Here is a 23,941-nt window from a genome sequence, read left to right as displayed (position 1 = left end):
CGGGTGGGCCGAGGGGGCTCCTGCTACAGCAGGACCAAGGGAGGCCCTCGGAGCACAGGGGGCGGTGGAGGAAGGGTCAGAGACGTGCAGCCAGCGGGCACAGGTGCCAGGTGGGCAGGGCACCGGGGGCTCCGGGGGTGTGATACCTGGCGCTACTGCTGTGTCCATAGGTGCCCGCGCTCCCGCCAGGGGAAACCGCGGATTCAGCGTCACTTACCCCTTATAGGGGGTGAGTAGGGGCCTGCGCATCCGTGCCCTGTTCCCAGGCCGGCACCGACACGGCTCAGAGTGAGCTGGACCAAACTCAACGGCCGCTGTGTGGACCCCAGCAGCTCCGTCAAATCCAAATGAAGCACAAACGCTACAGCGTCTGGGGTTGGGGACACCCTCCCGGGGGTCACAGCACCCGGACCAGAGGGGGAAACGTGCCTCTGGGGGTGAAGCCCGCACCACACAGGCTGCCACCCTGAACGCATCTCCCCACGACGGACGCACGCACGACGACGGACACCGGCTGGTGGTGCTGCCAGACACTTTATTGGTCCTTCTTCGTACACCTCAGGTGGGCCGCTGCTCGTGGCCTGGGGCCACCCTGCGGGGCCTCCGTGACCTCTCCTTCCTGGAGGGCAGGAACCCTCGCTAGCGCCCCTCACGTGCCAGCTTCAGAAGGCGCCGCACGCAGGTCGTCCTCTCTGCCTCAAATGCAGCCCCCTCGTCATTTTAGTGCATATTTATTACAGATTAGATAGCTTCCAATTATCGATCAGTGACAGGTGGATTTCCTAATGACTAGTTCGTGAACTTACAGAAACTCTTCCCCCAACACCAAGTACCCTAAGCCGGTCAAATGTGAGAGCAGGGTGACGTCAGTCCCGATTCTCTTCCTGGAAAAGCAGGCCCCACTTCGATCTCGGGTCACACAAGAGTCCAGCCTCTGCCACGGGGACAGAGCGTGCACCCCGATCCAGCCCCACCTCAAGGACGCCTCTTCAGGCGGGACATAGCTACGGACAGAGCTACAAACAGGACAGCGAATTCCTGCCCCAAGCAAGCGAGCAGCGGAGGAAAACAGGCCAGCAGCTCCCCCTGCTGGAGGAGGCAGGGCTGCGGCCGCGTCACTTGGCGCAGAGTTCCAGCACCTTCTTCACCATGGCCCCGATGCCGTCGTGCACGTGGTGAAGCTCCGTCTCGCACATGAAGGCCGGGGTCGTGACCACCTTGTTTTTCTTGTCCACGTGGGCTTCGTGCACAGAAGTTATGGAAGAAGCTCACCCAGCAAGGACCAGGGGGTGTGCAGGCGTGAAGCTCCCCCGCCTCCGCCCCGAGGGCTCCTCCTCCTGCTGCCTCTGCCCACAGGGCCCACGACCCACACCGACCCGAAGCCTGCACGGCCTGCACCGCCTGCGCTCCGTGAGCGGAGGACACACCCACGAGGAGGAGAGGAGCTCCCAAGCAGACTGCTGGCTTCACAAGACACCCCAGGGCGGCACAGCCCAGGGACTGGACACACCCGCACACCTGGGCTGCCCCACAGCAACCCTGGACACAGCAGAAGCACCTCTGGTCTTCCCACCAAGAAACTGTAACAGACAGCTCGTCCCAGTGCCTGCAGCAAGAGGCCAGTCCAACCGGGGCCCTTCCTACATGGCTGCACTCTTGTCCTGGTCACACCAACACCAGGCAGTGACAGGCCTGGCCCTCGCTCCGCCCCAGCCAACATGCACCTCCCTGGACTCAGTGCAAAGGCCCTGCGGCCAGCTCTACCCAGGCAGCCGCCGGCTCTGCTGGCCACTCTGCGCAGCAGGGAGACACTTAAACCGCCTGCAAGGAAAGGCAGACACCCAGGGGTCACCCTGTCGTCTCCAGCACCTTCTGGGATGCTGTGCGGCTCTGTTCCCGGGCTCTGGCCCACATGGAGTCTGGGTCCTGGTGTGGACCTGGAACGTGCTCGGCCTGAGTCCCCTGCAGGAGGAGGAGCGCCTGGGCTGCCTGCCCATCCCCACCACCCAGAGCACTTCCAGCAAAGCCAGGCAAGCCCCCGTGCTTCTTCCACCTGCAGCCTGTATCTCCCGGGGGTGCGCTCCCTGCCCTCGGGGCGCAGTGTTGCCCCATTGAACCGAGGCCGTCTGCTCACCCGACCAGGCAGCCCAGCGGAGCTCTGGGCCGGGGCAGCAACATCCGGCCAACTTAGAAACGCGGCCAGGGGACAGGTGCTACGCCTGTGATGCACGTGCTCCCAGACGCCCCCAGCAGCGCAGTCCCCCAGGCCCAGAGGGGGGTCCCGTCACCACGGCTGGCAGAAAGGATATGGTCACTTCCTTCACACAATGCTTGGCGCCCAGGGCTTTGATGGCTTCCGCGGTCCCCGCATACGGCCACCTGCCACCTTCCTCTTGCTCGTGGCCCACGGTGACCTCAACGCCATGGAGCACTTTGGCTGCGAGGACAGACGCGATGCAGCACAAGCTGAAAAGTGAGGGACCAGGTGAGCACGGGGCCGCATGTGGATGCTGGGGCGCAGCGGGGCACACGGAAGGAACGGAAGTGGCCTTGGGGAGGGGCGCCAGGCTGCCACATATGCCCCGAGCCTCAGTCCACCGCCCCACGGGCCCCAGGAACACAGCGGAATGCCAGTGGGTGCCGGGCCACCTCGCAGAGGGGAACAGATGGCAGCAATGGACTTAGGCCCGACTTTTGGGGGCTTTTCACACAACCGCAGCTCACCACAGAGCCGGACTACTCAGGGACCCTTCTCTGGAGAGGGCGCCAGAAGCAGTCTCATGGGACCTGCTGGAGAGCAAGGGCGTGTGGACGCACACCCGCTGCCCCACGTGCCAGATGCCAGCAGCTGTATCTTACCACAGCCTCCAGGGGCCCCTCGCAGCAGTGCCAGCCCCACTGCACCCCCACCCAGGCCATGCCCACAGCACCTGAGCCCCGCTGTTCATTCCCAGGTGCACATGGTGGCATGCAGGGCGGTGTGGCCCATGTGTGCCCTTGGGGCTCCTCTAAGGCTCTGCTCTTCACCCGGGGCCCCACTGCCCTGCAGCTCCTGAGCCTGGTCGTTCGGCCAACACCAGACCCCCAGGTGCCAGACACAGGACCAGAGCCCTGCCTGCAGCTGTGTGCACTCGGGGGATGCGTGTGGCATCCACTGCTCGGCTGCAGGCCGGGCCACCCCGTCGTGAGGCTGGCGGGGACGGCCCTGCCCTCCCCTCCCTCGGGGTCCACGCACACTGCCAGCGGCAGCCCAGCCCTCTCCCCCCGCTCATCTTCAGCGGGCCTGCTTCTCCCGTGCCCACCGGACAGGCTCTGTGCACAACCTGCCAAAATAAGCTGTGAAAAAATAGCGTCAAAACACATTCACATCTGTTTTCAAACATCACAAAACCTAAAACAACTTGCTTAAAAACCTGTGGGGGGGAAACGTCCCTCAGCCACCAAGTAGGTAAAGTCACCAGGTGTGGAGTCTCCAAAGCGCCCCAGGTCACAAGCCCGCGGGGGACCTGGCAGCCAGCACAGGACGCACACACACCAGCACCCGCCCTGTCTCCGGCTGTGGACACGGAAGCCGCCCGAGCCACGTGCTCCAGACGCAGGCGCCCGCGGGCACCACTCCCGCTCCGAGGTCAGGGGGCACACGAGCAAGGTGGCACCACCATCGGACCCTCGCCCCCAGCTGTGCTCCCAGCAAGCAGGGCACCAGGGTCCTCCCCGGCGCTCACCCCCATGTGGGGTGCCGCTCCAGGGATGGCATCCCGGGAGGGGAGAGGCAGGTGGCACCACTGTCATCAGCTCCCTGACGGCTCCGCAAGGTCTCTTCCGAGCAGACGAGCCTGACCGCCGGACCCACGGCTACCACCTTCACGAGGAGGGAGCTCCTGCACAGAGCCTGTCCTAACAGGACCCTGCTCACACAGCCCCAGGGAGCGGTCCTTGGTGCGCCAGGCAGAGCAGGGCTGCGAGGGAGCTTCTCCCACGGTGGACTCCAAGCCGAGCCCTCTCCACGCTCCAGCACGCTGATGTGGATGGCCAACACATGCGCTGGTGCACAAGCCAGGGGTGACCGCTGGGAGGTCCACGCAGGCCAGATCTGGTGCATAGTGGCTGTGCCAGCCGTCCTGAGCATGCAGGGGCCACGCGGCCCCACAGGAGGGCGTGGGGAATGGTGCTCACAGGTAACGCACCAGGCTACCTGGCGTGAGGACAGGAAGGCAGACACCAGGCGAGGGAAGGGGTGCTGGAAAAGGCTGGGGGGCGGGGAGGGCTGCAGGGGGAACTTTCTAGAAGCTCTCCTTCCCATTATGTCACCAGGAGAAACTGACGTAACCACGTGACCGGGGAACTCTCCAAGCTGGAAGGCACCCGTGACGGCACGTGAACCCCCTCAGTGAAGTCAGCCTTAGGACCACGCGGCCCTGCCCTCCCCGCCCCACGTACCCGATGGGCTTGCCGGCCTTGTGGAACTCCTTCAGGACCCTCTCCACATCCTCGTGGACTCTGCAGTCTTTCCCGTCAACGGCGAATGTGCTCCTGACAAGAAAAGGCGTCCTCAGGTCTGTGTGCCTGGGGAGCCTCTGACCCCCCCGGAGACGAACGTGTGGCTCTAACTCCCAGCATCCGACGTAAGCAGGTAACACGCGTGTGCGTGGCTTTACACGTAACTACATATAATTTTTTCTACTTTTTAAATCAGGAAAAAGGAGGGAGGGGGAGGGGAAGCAGACCCCAGAGTGAACCAAAGCCAGCAGGTGCGTGGGTCCTCAGAGCTCTGCTCCGTAAGCCCAGGAGCAGCGAAACCCACACGGGCCCAGAAGCTGCGACAAGGACCCCACAGACGAGGAAGAGGCACGTGGTGAGATGAGACGCGGCTCCTCTCCCCAGGCGAGCAGCTCAGGGGTCTGGGCGGCCTCCCCCCACAGCTGGCGGCTACGTGCTGGCACCTCCACGGAAGGCGACTGGCGGGACCCATCAGATCCCAGAGTACACGCTCTCTGCCCCGTGCACGTGTGGACGCCGCCATCCCACGAGGTCTGCTGCTGCGTCAGTGCCCGTGAGCCGCCCAGGCACCGACGGAGGCTCAGGGTAGGCACGCGCGTCCTTACGTACCATGTCTTACACCTTAAATACTCACACCTGCACCCCCCGAAGCCATCAGGCCACACAAGCGTCCGTCAGTCGGGTCATCTACCTGACGGATCCCGCCTGTGCCGCTGTGAGGTGGCTAATAGGCCACCAGTAAGCCACGCCGTTTGTGAAAAACACAACGTTCAGGATGACAGGCTTAACAGGGCCCCAACCAGGAGGAACCGGGTTCCCACTGTGAACCTCTGCCCCAGCGATCTCACCTGTCGCTCCTGCTGCGTGCGCACTGCACAGCTGACAGCCACGGCTAAGGAGGCCAACCCCCAGGAGCAGGCCTCTCTTCTAGAAAGGTCGGGGAGACTGGGGTAAACGCCCGCAAGCTACAGCTTCCCCCAGGAGGGGCGAGCTCACAGACAGGAGCACTGACCCGAGGCCACTGCTCCCTCAAATGCAGAGACGAAGACCCACCAACAGCCCAGCACACCGCACCTGTGCTTCCAGGTCAACCGCGTGTGGGCGGTCGGCTGGGCCACAGACAGCACCCCGGCAGATCCCTAAAGGGCCCTCACCCCAGGGGCGGTGTGCTGCTGGCCAGAGATAAGGCTCATTTCCCGAGAAAAAAACCCTGATCCTGGCAGAAGCGTAAGTCTGGCTAACAGAGACCGTCCTCTGTCCCCCACCGCCAGAGGGTGTGGGAAGGGGCGGTGACAAGGGGCGATCACCGGAAAGGCTGGATTTGGAAGACAAAGTGGATGTGAGGGGAGGCAGGGCTCCCAGCAGGAGGCAGGAGTCTGGGCACTGCCTCAAGGGGCTCGGGACACCCGGCTCGGCCCTGGACAAGACCCATTCAGATGTCTGCAGGCCGAGGGCAGCCACAGCTGTCCGAACATGTAGGGAGCCTGCCTGGGCGCCTCCCTCACTTCTGGGCACAGGACGCCACCCACTGCGCTGCAGCCCGTCAGCTAACCTAAGTGGGGGTGCAGCGAGCACAGGGGTCCAAGGCATCTGGCTTGCACCCTGCCCCACGTGGTGCCCTGAGTACAAGGAGGCCAGAGGGAGGGGATGAGCTGACAGTCGGCCCAGGTTAGGGGAAGCAGCTTCGAACACCAACATGACGTCCCAGCTGAGTTTCAGGCAGGCAGTGGCACACAGGTCAGGGAGGGGGAGGTCAGAGGGGGTGCTGGGGCAGGAGCAGCAGGGGAGAGGGCCTGGCCAGGTCCCATGGGGCTCACAGAGACCCGGAGAGCACAGAGGAGGACAGGGAGGGCAAGAGCCTGTCACAGGAGGCAGTGGCGGCCGAGACCTTGGACAGGAGACCCAGATGGCACAGCAGGGGAGCCTGAGGGGTGCGTGCTGGCCGAGCCCGTGCGGGGAGGGTGCAGGCGGCACCCAGCACCCACGCGGTCTGGGAGCAGGGAGGCGGAGGGCCGGGGCCGGCCATCTGAGTTCACAGCCACACACTTTGTCAGGGGCCCCTGGGCGTGGGACAGAGTGGCTGCCTCCTTGCCCACGACACAGGAAAACACTCCACCCAGAGCCCAACATGCCGACGTATTGTTTCCAATGAAAACCGCACGGTCCAGGCTGTCACCCCCACAGCACACGTTTGAAGCCCGATGCGTGAGGTGCAGCTGCTCGCGGTCTTCCACGTCAGTTGCGAGGAAGCCACCCCAAAAGGGACACGCTGGCACGATGAGGCCAGTGGAGAATTTCCATGAGGTGCCCAGAAAGAAGAGATCAACAAATGAGAACAGAAAGAGGACCTGAAACCGGGAGCGCGTCACGCTGGTGTGGTGATAGCTTGAGGGCCAGCTCCCCAGCAATGACCCAAGCAAGGGGCCTCCCTTCCTCTGGCGGGAACCAGGCACCGCACGGCCCGCTAGAACAGCGGGTTCCCTGCTGCAAGGTCAACAGGTGAGTCGGTGTCAGTGAGGGACACGTACGGGACTCAGTCCTGATATGACAAGACCGGCCAGCACGGTGGTTAATCAGAGAACGCCCCCGCCCCCCCATTCCCCCAACACACGGTGGCTGGTACCGGGAGCGCCCAGAAAGGAGAAAAATCCACGTGCTGCTAGAGCTCCGCCCACGCCCCGTCCCAGAGCAGTGTCCTCCATGCAGCCTGTGGCCCCCCAGCCCCATCTACCGCTGTGCTACAGGTGAAAAGCAGAGACCCCAGAGCTCCAACACGCACAGGTTTTTGGCGGCTCCAAAGCCTCCAGGGAAGATGGCAGCGTCGTGATTGGCTGCGCTGAGCCTGGCCAGATCGGTGATCTTGCCCCGGGTGATCCTTGCGGACTCCGTCAGGACGTTCCTGGGAGAGAACACAGGGAGGCCTGAAGCCAGTGTCGGCCTGCAGAGAGCAGAGCGGGGTGCAGGGGAGGCCACCCCACAGCCAGGAAACACTTCCTCTGGTCCAGGGAAGACACTGGCACGTGTGCTGGAGGTCGGGGCCTACAGAAGACAGTAGAGCCCCTCTGAGCATCTGAACTACTCAGTCGTGTGGGCTGACGAAAAACAGGACGGCGGTGAGAAGGTCACGGCAGCGCAGGGCGCGAGGGAAGGAACCTGGGGTCAGCCACGGCAGGCGCTGCTTCCCCAGGCTGTGCGGCCCGAGGCCCACATCCCAGGCAGCAGGACAAAGCCTGGGGGCCGCCGGGGGCACTGCAGCTCCCAGGAGACAGAGCTCTCACTGTCTGGACTGGCTGGAAAATGCCCTGCTGCCAGAGTCGGACAGGATGGGCACGGAGGAGCTCAGAGTGCAGAGACTGCACGAGCCCTCAGGACAGAAACGCCCCGACACATTGGGGCCCACGCAGGGGGAGGAGGCCGGAGTCCAAACTGAGCCCCACGGCAGGAGGACGTCTGGCAAGTGTGACAAAGTCACAAGAGCATCATCAGGGCGCCGTCACAGAACGGCCAGAGCTCCCAGGCTTCCATCCAGGGACACGTGCCTCGGAACGCAGCCAGATTCCCAGTGGGACAGAGGACCTAAGCATGCAGGTTCTCAGGGAGCTTCTATCAGGCCTTGTCCACCCTCCAGGCCGCCGGCGCCAGGACCTGCACCTGCTTTCGCTCTCAGAAGGCTGCCCCTTGGTGTGGTCAACCACGTGCATCTGAGGGATGTCAGGAGCAAAGGTCTGCACCTCGGCCCCGCCACGACTCAAGTGAACCAGCACCCTGCACGGAAGAAAATCAGACGAGGCTCTGAGCCGCAGCCGACCCGGCGTCCCTGCTAACGTGCGTCTACGAGCAGCACTTTTGCGGATGCCCCATGGAAGCCCCTCCCGCACACGACCCTCGTACTGGGTTACAGGAAGCTAGGGTTGCCTTACCCACGGCGCCAACTCGCTGTCCCTGAACTAGCCTGCGGAGCCCAGCTGGCCCCAGGCTCCCTTTACAAACCGGGGTGCAGAGCACGGGTGACTGGTGTCAGAGCCTGGACGCTGAGGTTCCCAGGCTGCTGCTTCGGGATGCACTCCCTCCCGCGGGCCAGCGGATGCAGGGCCCGACACTCAGTCCAGGTCCCGCTCTGTGCCACGGCTCCCGTCACAGCCGGAGGGAGGGCCCCCCTGCGCCGGGCTCCCCCTTCGGAGGAGGCGGCGGCGTAAGGTGCGGGGAAGAGCCAGCAGCACGCCGGTGCCCAGGCCCTGACCTCTGGCACCCGCAGGGCTCTGCACACGCAGCCCGGGCTGGAAGCTGTCGGGGCCGACCGCCCAGTGCAAAGTCTGTTCCAGGCTCGGCGCCCACAGGGCACCCCCCGGCCGCAGGCCGCGAGGGACGCGCCCCCGGCCCCGCCCTAGCCCCGCCCCCGCCCCGCCCCCCGCAGCCACCGGCAGGCTGCAAGGGACATGCCCCAGCCCTGCCCTAGCTCCGCCCCCGCCTCGCCCCCCGCAGCCACCCGCAGGCCGCAAGGGACGCGCCCCCGCCCCGCCCCCCGCGGCCACCTGCAGGCCGCAGGGACGCGCCCCGGGCCCCGCCTCCCGCACCCCGCCGCCAGCTGCAGGCTGCAAGGGACGTGCCCCGGCCCCGCCCTGGCTCCGCCCCGGCCCCGCCCCCGCCCGCAGGCCGCAGGGACGCGCCCCCGCCCCGCCCCCCGCCGCCCCTCGCCGGCAGGTCCCCGCGGAGGCGGCCGCGGCCAGGGCTGGCTCCGGGCTGGGACGGCCGCCCGCTGCCGGCTGAGCCCGGGGGACGGCGCCCGACGCGCTCGGCGTCCTCCGCGGCCCCGGGGCTTACGCTGCGGCCTCCTGCAGCTCCGTCCCGTCGTAGACCCCGCATCCCGACAGCACCTGCGGGCGGCAGCGGTCACGGGGTCCGCCCGGGGCACCGGCGGGGGCGGGGGGTGGGACGGGGTGACGGCGGCCAACCCGGGAGGGGCCCGCCCGCCGCCCGCCGCCCGCCGCCCGCCTACCGCCTACCAGCGCGACCCTGGCCCCCGGGCGCGGCGCGGAGCCGTGGAAGGCCGCGCGCGGGGCGAACGCGGAGGCCGCCCGGAGCCTGGACGCCCCCAGCGCCCTGACCGCTGCCATGACTGCGCGGCTGCGTCTGCGTCTGCGCGTGCGCCTGCGCCTGCGCACGGCCGCCCGGCCCCCGCCCGCGAGCGCGCCGGTGGGCGTGGCCGCGCCTGCGCACAGCCAGGCCCCCGCCCCCGTGCGACCCGGCCTCGGCTCCCGCCCGCACCTGCCGAGGCGCCCCCCCGCCCTCGCCTCCCGGCCCGAGTCGTCGCCCGCGGGGATGCGGGGATGCGGGGCCCTCGGGTGTCCGGCCCCGTGGGACCCAGGAAATTCAACAAAAATCCCCTACCCCTGCACTAGCAGAGCGGGATAACTCCCTGTTGTGCGGCGCCCGCCCTCTCCGCGTGACCCGCCGTGACCTGCTCAGAGCTCAGGGCGCCCCCACCCTGGCCCGGCCGCCCAGCACACCCTTCCCGGAAGCCCGCCCTGTGCCCGCCGAAACCGCGCGCCAATTCCGACCCGAGCCCAGAGCCATAGGCCAGTTCAAGCGGTCGCTGTGGGGTGAGTCGGGATTCCATTGGCCCCTACGAAGCTGCTACGCCTCTAGCCCCGGCGCCCAAGGCCCTGCCCCGCCGCGTCCCGTGCGCTTGGACCCAGGCTCCAGCTTGTAAATAAACCCTCGTGGGTTTGCATCGGTGTCGGCTCCTCGGTGGTTTCTCGGGTTCGCGATCTTGGGCGCGACATTTGGGGGCTGGCCCGGGATCCGAGGGACCCCCCAGGACCCCATCCGGAGGGTCCCACGCGTGGTGAGTGCACTCAACTTTTTCCACCTTTTTGAGCGCATATTCTCTGAGAGCCCTAAACCGTACTTTTACCTGTAGGAATTCCAATCTGTATTGGGTCAGCATCGGCTTAGGCGGACGCGCTGGCGGGCCCTCGACCGGGGGTCTTGAGATGTCCCTTGCCCCTGCCTGGAGGACGGGGTCCTCATCTGTAAGGAGGACAGGTGTTGTACGCTTTGCAGCAACATGATCAGGGTCCTGAGAGAAAGGGATGGGGAAATAAAAGAAAAGTAAAGAAATGAGGACAGGAGGGACACAGTGGATGATGTCCAAGCAGTGTCAGCTTTATTCAAGGTTCTACAACATTATAGGCAAGACAAAGACAAGGAAGTATCTATTCTTAGCATATTTGTGAAACCCTCCAAGCTTCCCCTTAGTCAGCATGCAAGGCAGACCCACTGGCACCAGAGGATCCTGGTTAAGAGGTGGGTTTGTTGCTCCAGATGTACATACCTCGGAGGGACATTAGATGTGGCCAACAGGCCAGCAAGGACAGCACAGGCCCCTAGTTCACTTTGTGGCCAGGCCAGAGCACATTGAATCTACTGTGTTGTGTGGGCGACCGCGTACAAGCGAGCCCTGAAAACCGTTGCTCAAGCCCCTTTTTTTTTTTTTTAATTTTTTATTTATTTATGATAGTCACAGAGAGAGAGGCAGAGACACAGGCAGAGGGAGAAGCAGGCTCCATGCAGGGAGCCCGACGTGGGATTCGATCCCAGGTCTCCAGGATCACGCCCTGGGCCAAAGGCAGGCGCCAAACCGCTGCGCCACCCAGGGATCCCCCTGTAATCAGGTTCTTTACCAATCATGAGAATAATGCGTTGATGACCTCTTAATATCAATTGGGCTAACATTTTAGTGTAATCGTTTATAACATGTCATTGATTTAAGGCCAAATGGATCCATTCCAAAGGTCCATGAGATTGCCAAATGACCGCAGCTGGTAATTGGGAAGGCATTAACAAGATTAAATCTAAAGGTTGTGTAAGATCATACTGAGTTACATGTGCCTGTGACAACTTATTAACAAGCTGTAAAGCCCTTTGGGCTTCTTCAGATAATTTGCGAGGAGATGAGGGAGCACTCTCTCCCTTAGGAGTATCAAATAATGGCTTTAAGTCATTAGCTGTAATATGTAAGAAGGGTCTAATTCAATTAATATCCCCCATTAATTTTTGATAGTCATCTAATGTTTTTAACGAGTGCGTTCTAATGGATAATTTCTGAGGTCTGATTGTTTTATTTTCAACAATGAAGCCGAGATTCTCAAAAGGCTCCATTTTTTTGGTATCTCTTCAGGAGCAATTACTAGATTAAATTGCTGTAATCTGTTGGTCAGATCTGAGAAAGCTTCTTGCGACATTTCCTCGGTCGGTCGGTGCAGCAAGAAGAATATCATCCATATAATGAATACAGTAAACGATGGAATTAAACTTCTTACGAAAAGGCGAAAGAGCTCTAGCTACAAATTCTTGGCACAAGGTGGGGCTGTTAGCCATTCCTTGTGGCAAAACCTTCCAATGAAATCTTTTTGCGGGTTCCATATGATTTATGCTAGGAATAGAAAAGGCAAATCTCTCATAGTTCTGGGGAGCCAGAGGAATGGTAAAAAAAAGCAGTCTTTTAGATCCAATACAATCATCTTGAATTGTAAGGGTATAGCGGAGGGTGTGGGAAGCCCTGGCTGTAAAGTCCCCATGGGCTTCATAGTAGCATTAACTGCCCTGAGGTCTTGTAATAGTCTCCATTTTCCTGATTTCTTTTTAATTACAAATGTTGGAGTGTTCCAAGGACTGTGAGTGCTCTGTAGATGACCCCAAAGCAGCTGTTCCTCTGCTAATGCTGCTGCTGCCTCTAATTTTTCTTTTGGTAGGGGCCACTGGTCTACCCATACAGGGTCATTACTTTTCCATTCAATAGGCAGTGCATGGGGAGAGTTCAGTGGCCCCCTTGAAAACCCAGTCCTTTTCCAGTGGTTTGACCTATCAGACAAATGGGGGCTGGGTTTCCTTGTAAATTTTTTCCTAAACCTTTGCTTGGATCATAGCCCATTTTATTCATTAAAGTCATTACTATTTTTTGTTGATTTGGCATAGATATTGGGGCTGTAATGAGGAAAACTCTCATGTCGGTTAGTATATCTCTGCCCCATAAGTTTAAATCTATTTTTAGGACAAAGGGCTGAAAAGTTCCATAATGTCCTTCTGATGTAGACCAATTAAGAAAGTTAGCACTTATTTGAGGGGCACACGCGTAGCCTACACCCCTTATAGAAACCTCTGAATCTGTAAGGGGCCAACACTTTGGCCAGTGTTGCCTGGCGATAACAGAGACATCAGCTCCAGTATTTATCTCAACCCGACAAAGGGCGACCTTGTATTTGTAAGGTTATATATGGCTTGTCGGCTGAAATCAGCTGAGTCCAACAAATATTGGTGGAGCCGAAGCCATTTGCTCCCCGCTTTCCTTTTACAGATGGGTTAGAAGTTTCATATCTAAGAATAATGATTAATTGGGCGATAGGCATTTTAGGTTGTAAATGGAGAATGCCCTCCTTTAGTGTTACTATAATTTTAATTTCTCCTGTATAATCTTCATTTATTACTCCCGGGTGAACATTTAGTCCTTTCATAGTCCAACTAGATCTTCCTAAAAGCAATCCCCAGGTTCCCTTGGGAAGGGGTCCCCATATTCCTGTTGTTATAGCTTTGGGGGTTTGTCCAGCTTCTAGATATACCAGGGTGTCTGGGGCTAAGTCTAATCCTGCGCTGGCCGGGGTACCCCGGTGTAATTTGCTGATGTCTGGGAGGTCGGCGGTATTGGCCCCAGGGCGGACATCTGAGGAAACATTGCTGCTATTGTTTGTTGGGGCCGCAGCGGGCCCGCCTCCAGTTTCCCTGAATATTTCCAAATTTATCCTTTTGGGAATAGCACTCATTTGCCCAATGATAGCCTCTTTGACCTCTGGGGCACAGAGATGAGGGTTTTTTCCCTATTTCTCCAGGTCTTTCCAGCCCACCTATTAACTGAGGGCATTTAGCCTTGAAATGGCCTGCCTGTCCACATTGAGAACAAGTTCGTCTTTTTTGGTTACCTCTTTGCTGCATACGCCTCTGCATTTCCTGAGGGGAAATCCCCCTCAGTGCTGCAGCGAGGGTAACTCCCTGTATATATGAAGACCCTATTTCAGCACATAAACGAATGTAGTCTTCCAAGGTTCCTTTTTCCAGGGTCGTACAGTGGCTTGGCAGGCAGAATTAGCATTTTCAAAAGACAGTTGTTTCACAGTGATTGTGCCTGCTTCCCCATCCACCGCTATGCGTCCTACTGCTTTTAACAAGCGAGCCACAAAGTCTTGATAAGGCTCATCTGGTCCTTGTCGGATTTCGGATAACTCTTCCGACCTGGTCCCTGTTGAAGGAAGTCTTTTCCAGGCCTTAAGGGCACACTGTGAAATTTGACTGTATGCTATTGCTGGATAATCAGTTTGCATATTTACCTCAGCATAAGCCCCTTCCCCAGTTAGCATTTCATAAGGAACCGGAATATTTGTCCTACGATTATACACACCATTTCATTAGCTCTTTCAAAAAATTCAGTTTTCCAAAGTAAATAGTCCCCACCTGATAGGCAGGCCTGAGCTATGACCTTCCAGCCTCCTGGGCAGAGGGCGTCCAGTCCCACACTATCTCATAAGGACAGGGTGTAAGGAGCGGTGGGCCCGTACTGGGCGGTGGCTGTCTCAATCTCTTTTAGTATCTTAAAATTGACAGTAGAGTAGGCTCTCTGGCCATTACCATTTTGCATGACAGGGAAAGCCAAAAAGGCAGAGGTGTCCTTTGAAGTTTGTTGAAGAGGAGTTATTTTCAAAGGAGACAGCCCGCTAGGAAGGTGTTTGGGAAATACAGGGGGATATCGACCATTGGATATCGACATGCTTTTAGAATGGAACCCCAGACTGAGGGTAAGGTGTCATCATATGACGACCATAAGGAGGATCTTTCCTGTAAGAGGGAGGATCAAAATTGCATGGCTGTGGCTTGGCATGATCCATGGAAGAGGGTCGTATTTTTTTGCTCATGCCTGGAAAGGGATCAATATCATGATTAGGAGCGCAAGTTGCTTATAAGTTTTCCAGTTTAGAGGGGGGGCCCTGACGGCCCTGGAGCTGAAGATGAAAAAAAAATTTCCTTATCATTATCTAAATATACCCCATCTCCTTCAATTTCATCTCCTCGGGTTTCAAGTAAAGGTGGTGCCGTAGGGATGTTCGTCTGAGGCATATTTATGGTTTCCTTTTGCAGTTTTTGTCGGGGAGGGAATTGAGAGGGCGATATCTGTCCTGGTGGTGATGGTGATTCAATCATCGAATTATTATTCTCCTTTTGTTCCTCTGACGAGGTCTGAACATCATTCTCAGGGAGGGATTCATGAGAGGCTATAGAGATTAATTCGAAAGTGTGTTGTGGATCTAAAGCCTCTTTTATTTCCTCCCAAATTTGCGTGGTGCCTGGAGGACAGGCCATAGGACCACGTTTTTTAAGTTGATTTTTAATTTTCTGTCCTACCCTTTGCCAGGCGTCCAGACGGACAGTCCCTTCTTTTGGAAACCAGGGACACAAGTCCGATACGGTACAAAAGAATTGCTGCAAGGCCTTTTTAGAGACCTTGGACCCTTCTCGCTTCATAAGGGCCTGCAAGGGGGTCATGAAAACGACCTGTTCCATAGACTGCAATTTCCCCATTATTTTTTTACTCCTGTTGTGGCCCTAAATAGCCGGGCTCCCCTTACCTAATTGTCAGCGACGACTTACCTATATGTGCACTTCCTCTTGCATGTGCTCAGGTCCCTGTTCGGGCACCACTTGTTGTGCGCTCTGCGGCAACACGGTCAGGGTCCTGAGGGAAAGGGCTAGGGAAATAAAAGAAAAGTAAAGAAATGAGGACAGGAGGGACACAGTGGATGATGTCCAAGCAGTGTCAGCTTTATTCAAGGTTCTACAACATTATAGGCAAGACAAAGATAAGGAAGTATCTATTCTTAGCATATTTGTGAAACCCTCCAAGCTTCCCCTTAGTCAGCATGCAAGGCAGACCCACTGGCGCCAGAGGATCCTGGTTAAGAGGTGGGTTTGTTGCTCCAGATGTACATACCTCGGAGGAACATTAGATGTGGCCAACAGGCCAGCAAGGACAGCACAGGCCCCTAGTTCACTTTGTGGCCAGGCCAGAGCACATTGAATCTACTGTGTTGTGTGGGCGACCGCCTACAAGCGAGCCCTGAAAACCGTTGCTCAAGCCCTTTCTCAAGCGTCAACTAACTATTTACCCTTTGGGCTCTCGAGCCTTTTGAGTGAATGAGGGACGCAAGCCCGGGCCTGGTTTGGTTTAGTTACACCAGCTAGTCCGTGGCCGCCCACAGACGGGGTCCTCATCCGTGAGGAGGACGGAGGTTCGAGGACGGGGTCCTCATCTGAGAGGAGGAGGGGTCCTGTCTGTGAGGAGGGCCGGCTGCCAGCCCTCCGGGTTACCTTCTGTTTTGTCTCTGCGGCCGCCCGGGAACGTTCGTCTGTTACCGTGTCCTTGTTGGCTGTGCGGCTGGTCGGGGTTACTGTGTTCACTGTCAACTGTTTGTGCGTTTGACTGTGTTACTTGTTAACTGTCCTGTCTGTGCCTTGGTGTGGACAGGGGACGTAATGGGGCGGACGCAAACCACCCCCGTCCCTTATGCTCCCCTACTTCTCGGATGTTAAGGAAAGAGCTCACAACCTGAGCACAGACCTACGGAGAGGGAAATTTCGAACTTCCTGCACGTCAGAATGGCCAGCCCTTGACGTGGGATGGCCCCGAGGAGGAACTTTCCACCTACCTGTTATCTCACAGGTTAAGGCCGTGATCTTCAGGGACAAACCGGCCGGCCACTCTGACCAGGTGCCCTGCGTCCTGGCCTGGCAGGACATGATCGAGAATCCCCCTCCTTGGCTAAAACTATTTCTCCCCCCCAAGCAGGACCTACCAAGATTCTAGCCCTGCGGAAAGGCCGAGAAGGAGACCGACTCTAAGACAAAAGTGCCTCTTCATTCAGTTTTACAGGATTCCTCTCCGGAGGACCTGATCCTCCCGCCGCCCGATTGGGCACCCCCTCGCCCTCCCGCCCCCCCATCAGTGGTGGGGGGGCTGCAGAAGGGGCACCCCCCTCCCTGACGAGGGAGTCCCTGTGCGTGGGCCACGCGGACGGCCCCACCCCTAAGGCGGGCCGGCCCACTCCCCGCCTTTCCCCTCTGCGCCATGGCCCCCCCCCCCACGAGACTGGCGGACAGCTAATGTTATACTGGCCGTTCTCCACCAGTGATTTATATAATTGGAAAACCCAAAATGCAAAGTTCTCTGATAATCCAAGAGATCTAATCGGGCTTTTAGATCCTGTTCTCTTTACCCAGCAGCCTACTTGGGAGGACTGCCCACAGCTCTTGCAGGTTCTCTTCACCACCGAGGAGAGAGAACGAATTCAGGTGAAAGCCCGGAAGTCTGTCCTGGGAGAGGACAGACAGCCGACTCAAAACCCAGACCTCATAAACGCTGCCTTCCCCTTATCCCGCCCCACCTGGGACCACAGCTCGGCTGAAGGTAAGGAGAGACCCCGGGTCCACCGCCAGACTCTCCCGGCAGGTCTCCAGGCTGCCGCGCGCAAGCCTCCCAATCTGGCCGAGGTCTGTGGTGTGAGACAGGGTAAGGATGAGAGAACAGCAGCCTTCTTAGAATATTAGGAGAGAAGAGCTTGCAGGACTTAGTAACAGTAGCCGAACGAGTCTATAATAATAGAGAAAGTCCGGAAGAACAACAAATCAAACTAAGTGACCGGCAGACCCGAAACCTGGCCAAGATCCTGCTGGCCACAACCATGGACGACCCCCAGGAAAAACGGAGACACCTCAAAAAACTGGCTTCAGGGACAGGTAAGGAGGATGGCCCTGGTCCCCGTCAGGAGCGTCCTAAACTAAACAAAAACCAATGTGCTTCTTGTAAAGAGGAGGGCCATTGGGTAAAAGATTGCCCTAATAAAAGACCTAAGGCCCCTGCCAAGATCTTAGAAATGGAGGACCTGGACGATTAGGGGAGTCGGGGTTCAGCACCCCTTCCTGAGCCCAGGGTAACTCTCAGGGTGGAGGGGCAACCCGTTGAATTATTAGTGGACACTGGGGCACAACACTCGGTCTTATTACAACCCCAAGGAAAATTGGCAAGCAAGACTTCACGGGTGCAAGGGGGCACGGGCACCAAACAGCACTCACGGACTACCCGAAGCTCAGTAGATCTCAGCATGGGCCGGGTATCCCGTTCCTTCATGGTTATCCCTGAGTGTCCCTACCTGTTATTAGGTCGGGACTTGCTCACCAAAATGGGGGCACAGATTCGCTTCCACCCCGAAGGGGCAAAAGTCCTAAATAAGGAAGGGCACCCGATCCAAGTACTTGTCCTAAGTTTAGAAGATGAATATCGTCTCCACCAGACACCCTCAGCCCCGATGACTGACATTGACCATTGGCTGCGGGAATTTCCCCAAGCGTGGGCAGAAACTGGGGGGAATTGGGCTGGCACGACCCCGACCGGCCATCTACATAGAACTGAAACCGGGAGCAGACCCTGTCAGGGTCCGCCACTACCCTGTGCCTCTCGTGGCGCGTACGGGAATCACACCCCACATACGGCGACTACTGGACTCGGGCATTTTGGGGCCTTGCCAATCAGCATGGAACACCCCCTTGCTGCTGGTGCGAAAACCACACTCTAACGATTACAGGCAGTCCAGGACTTAAGGGAAATCAACCGGCGAGTAGAGGATATGCATCCTACAGTCCCAAACCCATACACCCTCCTCTCCACCCTGCCTCCAGATAAAACTTGGTTTACGGTATTAGACTTAAAGGACGCCTTTAGTAGATGATATCCTGTTGGCGGCAAAGGACCAGGACACATGCCTGCGAGGCACCAGGGACTTGCTCCAGACCATAGCAGCCCTAGGATACCGGGCCTCAGCTAAAAAAGCTCAGCTCTTGCAGAACGGAGGTGAGCTACCTAGGGTACAAATTAAAAGATGGACCAAGATGGTTGACGGATGCACGGAAGGAAACTATCCTAAGAATCCCACAACCACGAACCGTCCGCCAGGTACGTGAATTCCTGGGGTCAGCAGGGTTCTGTCGATTATGGATTCTAGGTTTTGCCGACATGGCCAGACCCCTCCATGAGGCCACCAGACACCAGCAAAATTTTGAATGGACAAAGGCCATGGACAAAGCCTTTAATGACCTTAAATGGGCTTTGCTGTCTGCCTCGGCTCTCGGGTTGCCAGACCTAACCAAGCCCTTCTACCTGTATGTGGATGAGAAAGACGGAGTGGCAAAAGGGGTCCTTGTCCGGTACGTAGGTCCTTAGAAGAGACCCATAGCCTATCTCTTCAAAAAGCTAGACACGGTGGCCGCTGGATGGCCCCCATGCTTAAAAATTATTGCTGCAGTGGCCATGATGGTTAAAGACGCAGACAAGCTGGCCAGGGGGCAAGAACTGCATGTTACCACCCCACACGCCATTGAAGGGGTACTCAGCCCCCAGACCGCTGATCAGCAATGCCCGTCTGACCCATTATCAGAGCCTGCTGCTAAACCCCACCAGAATTTTATTTAAGCCACCAACAACCCTGAATCTGGCGACGCTACTCCCTAACCCAGACTGGGACCCCCCCTCTACATGATTGTCAAGAAATTTTGGCACAGGTGCACGGAGTCAGAGCTCATCTCCAGGACCAGCCACTGCCGAACGTGGACGCCACCTGGTACACGGACGGCAGCAGTTTTGTCCGAGAAGGAGTCAGGTACGCGGGGGCAGCCGTAACCATGGAGACGGAAACTATCAGGGCGGAGCCATTGGCAGCCAGAACATCCGCTCAACGGGCAGAGCTGACCGCACTGGCCAAGGCGCTGACCATGGGGGAAGGTAAACGAATCAACATCTACACCGACCACAGGTACGCCCTCGCCACCGCTCACATCCCCGGAGCCCTTTACAGGGAGAGAGGGCTCCTGAGAGCAGAGGGAAAGACTGTTCAAAACCAAACGGAGATCCTTGAACTCCTGAGGGCCCTCTGGCTGCCCAAGGCCCTAGGCATCATCCACTGTCCGGGGCACCCAAAGGCAGACACGCCAGTAGCCAGGGGAAACCGGCTAGCCGATTTAAAAGCAAAGGAGGCGGCCCTTACGGTGACCGAAGTCTTAGCAACCAGCTACCTGATCCGGGGGCACCGGCCCTGCCTGACACCCCCAACCATACTGATGCTGATTTACACTGGATCAAACGCTTGCCTGTGACCCAGTGCTTGTGTGGCTGGGGGAGGGCCGCAGACTCCAGCATCATCCTGCCAGAGGAACTAGGACGGCGAGGCCTGTCCAGAATGCATCGGGGTACTCACACGGGAACAAGGAAGATGGAAGACCTCATACGACATGCAAAGATCACTATTCAAGACTCTCGAGCAAAGATCGAGCAGATTGTGGCGAGCTGCAGTGCATGCCAGTTAACTAATGCCACTGCCCATGGATCTAACCCAGGCACCCGGCTCCAGGGGGACCGCCCAGGAGCCTCCTGGGAAGTGGACTTCACTGAGGTGAAACCTGGAAAATACGGATACAGGTATTTACTACTGTTTGCAGATACCTTTTCAGGATGGACAGAGGCATTTCCCACCAAACATGAAACGGCACAGACTGTGACCAAGAAGAAACTGCTGGAAGACATCATACTGAGGTATGGTTTTCCTGTTAGGATCGGATCAGACAACGGCCCAGGATTCGTCTCTAAGGTAACACGGGGAGTGGCCCTAGTACTTGGGGCAGATTGGAAATGACATTGTGCACATAGACCCCAGAGCTCAGGACAGGTAGAGAGGATGAGCAGAACAGTAAAGGAGACCTTAACTAAATTAGCCCTGGAGACTGGCGGGGACTGGGTGACTCTCCTCCCCTTCGCCCTATATAGGGTAAGGAACTCCCCATATAAGATGGTACTGACTCCCTGGGAGATCATGTTCAGTCTTCCTCCACCTGTTATCCCCAATTTAAAACCTGAGGTGCTTGCTGAGTTTGATGATCACCAACTCCTTTTTTTCCCTCCAAATGTTACAAAAACTCACGAACAGGTGTGGCCTAAGCTGAGGGCCCTCTGCGAGACTGGGCCACCCCTGGACTCCCATCGGTATCGACCAGGTGACTGGGTGTATGTGCGGAGACACCAACACCAGACGCTCCAACCCCGCTGGAAGGGACCCTACATCGAGATCCTGACCGCTCCCACCGCTCTCAAGGTCGACGGGATTACTCCCTGGGTCGACTACACCCACGTCCGGCCAGCTGACCCACACGCCGTCCTCAAGGACTTTGTTCCGGAATGGAAGAGTCAGCCCGACAAGGACAATCCCCTAAAGCTAAGGCTGCGTCGCTCCCACTTACCCCACTAGTATTACTTGCACTGTATCCCCTTGCGGCTAAAACTAACCCCCACCAGCCACTAAATCTAACCTGGCAAATCCTCACCCCGAGTTCTATGGAAATAATAACCCAGCTGACAGGAATACACCCTAGGGGAACCTGGTGGCCCAATCTAACCTTTGACTTATGCGACCCAAAACTTTTCGGGGTCCACCACGGCCCCTCGGCTCTCCATGGCCGAATACCCGGATGTGTCGGCAGGTGGAGCTTAAGCTCCCTCCGTGCCACCTGCTTTTATGCATGCCCGGCCCCCTCTCTGTCTGACCATAATAAGGTCTCCAGATGTGGAGGCCCCGAGGATTACTTCTGTAAAGCATGGGGTTGTGAACAGACTGGGACATGTCATTGGCTGTCACAGAATCCGACCGGCCTTATAAAAATCCAGCGAAAAGCCACGAGCCCCACATGCTCGGGCGCTGGGAAGTCAGGCCGCTATCTCTGTAATCAAGTCACCATTTCCTTCACAGAGGCCGGAAAACGAGATACAAATTGGGGGGTAGGACTTCTCTGGGGACTCCGACTTTACCAAAGCGGGTATGATAATGGAGTCCTATTCATGATCAGACAAGTCGAGAAGCCGCAAGGTCAAACCCAAGGGATAGGCCCCGACCCTGTGCTAGTGCCTCCTCAATCTCAAGTAATATCTACAACACCCTCTTGAAATTTTCCCACAACTCCTCCGGTTGGGGCACCCCAGGCCCGACTCGCCTTCCTCTCGACCCTTCTCAACACCCTCTTTGGGCCCTGACGTCCCAAGCTTACAAATTCCTCAATGCAACTAAACCCAATCTTACCCAATCCTGCTGGCTGTGCTATGACATCCGGCCCCCCTTCTATGAAGGAATTGCAAAAACGGGTCAATATGACACAACCACGGACCCTAATGCTTGCAGGTGGAACCCAAAGCCTGGTAGTAAAGGCCTCACCTTACAATCCGTGTCAGGCCAGGGGCTCTGCATAGGCCCTCCTCCACGCCACTACCAGATTCTGTGCAACGTTACACAGCCCGTAAACAGTACCGGGTGTCATCTACCGCCCCAAGACAGCTGGTGGGCCTGTTCCGAGGGATGGACTCCCTGTGCTCATGGACACGTTATAAACAGAACTGGGGGCTTCTGTGTGCTAGTACAGCTACTCCCTAAAATTATCACTCAGATGAGCAGGTACTTCAGTGGTTCGATGTGGGTACCCACAGACGGGATAAAAGAGAACCCATCTCGGCTATCACCATCGCTGTGCCAGTAGGATTAGGATTAACAGGCGCAGGGACAGGTGTCGCTTCACGGACTATGCAGTCCCACTGTAAAGGTCTGCGAGCAGCAATCGATCGGGATATAGAGCGAGTCTATTTCTCACCTCCAAGACTCCCTAACATCCTTGTCTGAAGTTGTCCTTCAAAACAGAAGGGGATTAGGTTTGTTTTTTTTTTTTTTTTTTTTACAACCGGGGGGGTTATGTGTGCCCTAAACAAAGAATGTTGCTTCTTTACTGACCACTTGGGAATAGTCCGAGAATCTATGGCAAAGCTCAGAGAAGGTTTAGCTAGACGAAAATGGGAACGAGAACAACAAGGAAGGTTCGAATCCCGGTACCATCATTCCCCCTGGCTGACTACCGTGTTATCCTCCCTGGCCGCCCACTCGTCACCCTCCTCCTCCTGACCTTCGGACCCTGCCTCATTGATGGAGCAGTAGCTTTTGTCAAGGACTGAGTCAATACAGTCCAACTCATGGTATTCAGGCAACAATGCCAACCACTGCCTCTTTCTACAGAAACCCAGAACCCATGATTGGGTCCTGCATAGGATCCTCTGAAAAAGGGGGGGAATGTGGGACCCAGGAAATTCAACAAAAATCCCCTACCCCTGGACAAGCAGAACAGGACTAACTCCATTTTGTGCTGCACCCGCCACCTTCTGTATGACCCCCACATGACCTGCTTAGTGCTCAGGGTGCTCCCCGCCCTAGTCAGGCCACTGAGCACACCCTTAACAGAAACTGGCTCATAACAACGTAACCCTGCCTTGTGCCCACCAAAACCGCGCCAATTCTGACGAGGGCGATAGGCCAGTTCAAATGGTCACTATAGGGGTGGATTGTGATTCCACTGGCCACCTGCGTGTGGACCGACATGACTGTGCAACTTTCTGTGTGTGTTACAATCCCATTGGCCACCGGTCCCTATAAAGCTGTGCCGCCTCTTAGCCTCGGGGTCCAAGCCCCTGCTCCGCTGTGTGCAGTACACTCGGACCCAAGCCTGAGCTTGTAAATAAACCCTCGTGTACTTGCATCGGTGTCGGCTCGTTGGTGGTTTCTCGGATTCGCAATCTTGGGCACAACAACCCGGGCTCTCCGCTGAGCCACCGGGGCTGCCCCTCACAGTTGTCCCAATTTTTAAGACTTCTACGGTTAATGTCTGCAGAGATTCTCCTGGGAAATGAGAATAAACAGTGGATGTTATAAAAGTAGAACCAGAGATGAGCTTGGAACAGTCACGGCTTCGTGAACCTTCATCCCTGACCCTCCATTTCTACACATGGACCCAGGAGAGCTGTTCTCGTCCTTTCACTGCAGCTGGGGTCCAGCGGGTCAGTGTCACGCCCAGGCCAGGGGCTGGCTGGAGTGGTGGGATCGCGGGATCCACTCCTTTCAGGTTATGCTACGTGCAGGCTGTGCCTTGGTGGGTCCAGGAGCCGAGCCGCAGCCAGCCGGTCTCCCAGGCCTGTAGCAGGTGCTGCTGCTGCCAGGCCGTGTACGGGGAGGAGCCTGGCCACAGCTCTGGGATGTGCAGAGCCCTGCTCCCACTCGTCTGCACCCCGGGGTCTGCTCACGGTGCTTTTTTTTTTTTTTTTTTTAAGATTTTATTTATTCATGAGAGGCACAGATAGGGGCAGAGAGAGAAGCAGGCCCCATGCTGGGAGCCCGATGCGGGACTCGATCCCGGGACTCCAGGATCACGCCCTGGGCTGCAGGCAGACGCTCAACCGCTGAGCCACCCGGGCGTCCCATGGAGCTCTAAT

At 57.7% G+C, this 23,941-nt stretch overlaps 1 protein-coding gene and 1 long non-coding RNA gene across 4 annotated transcripts; one reads left to right on the top strand and one right to left on the bottom strand.

Annotated features, from left to right (window-relative positions):
* Positions 1 to 515: 515 nt before the first annotated feature.
* On the bottom strand, positions 516 to 9,639 carry GATD3A (glutamine amidotransferase like class 1 domain containing 3A). Of its 3 annotated transcripts, XM_038581617.1 has the most exons (7): positions 9,504 to 9,639; positions 9,322 to 9,374; positions 8,152 to 8,265; positions 7,280 to 7,399; positions 4,441 to 4,533; positions 2,310 to 2,466; positions 516 to 1,244 (listed from the first exon to the last, which is right to left on the bottom strand). In XM_038581617.1, exons 1-7 carry the CDS (start codon positions 9,612 to 9,614, stop codon positions 1,116 to 1,118), a joined length of 777 nt encoding a protein of 258 aa, XP_038437545.1. In that variant the 5' UTR covers positions 9,615 to 9,639; the 3' UTR covers positions 516 to 1,115. The 3 variants fall into 3 exon arrangements, with proteins under 3 accessions (XP_038437545.1, XP_038437546.1, XP_038437544.1); XM_038581618.1 differs by lacking the exons at positions 9,322 to 9,374; positions 9,504 to 9,639 and adding an exon at positions 8,421 to 8,754; XM_038581616.1 differs by lacking the exons at positions 4,441 to 4,533; positions 7,280 to 7,399; positions 8,152 to 8,265; positions 9,322 to 9,374; positions 9,504 to 9,639 and adding an exon at positions 3,726 to 4,419.
* A 103-nt stretch (positions 9,640 to 9,742) lies between these two features.
* LOC111093532 lies at positions 9,743 to 23,211 on the top strand. The gene is made up of 2 exons (XR_005382463.1): positions 9,743 to 10,345; positions 20,574 to 23,211. It is a non-coding gene; the product is annotated as an uncharacterized LOC111093532 (long non-coding RNA).
* Positions 23,212 to 23,941: the final 730 nt, after the last annotated feature.

This window comes from Canis lupus, chromosome 31 (genome assembly GCF_011100685.1).
Source record: "Canis lupus familiaris isolate Mischka breed German Shepherd chromosome 31, alternate assembly UU_Cfam_GSD_1.0, whole genome shotgun sequence".
Lineage (NCBI taxonomy): Eukaryota > Metazoa > Chordata > Mammalia > Carnivora > Canidae > Canis > Canis lupus.
Note: the sequence above shows the minus strand (reverse complement) of the source record. Positions and strands in the feature narration are given on the sequence as shown.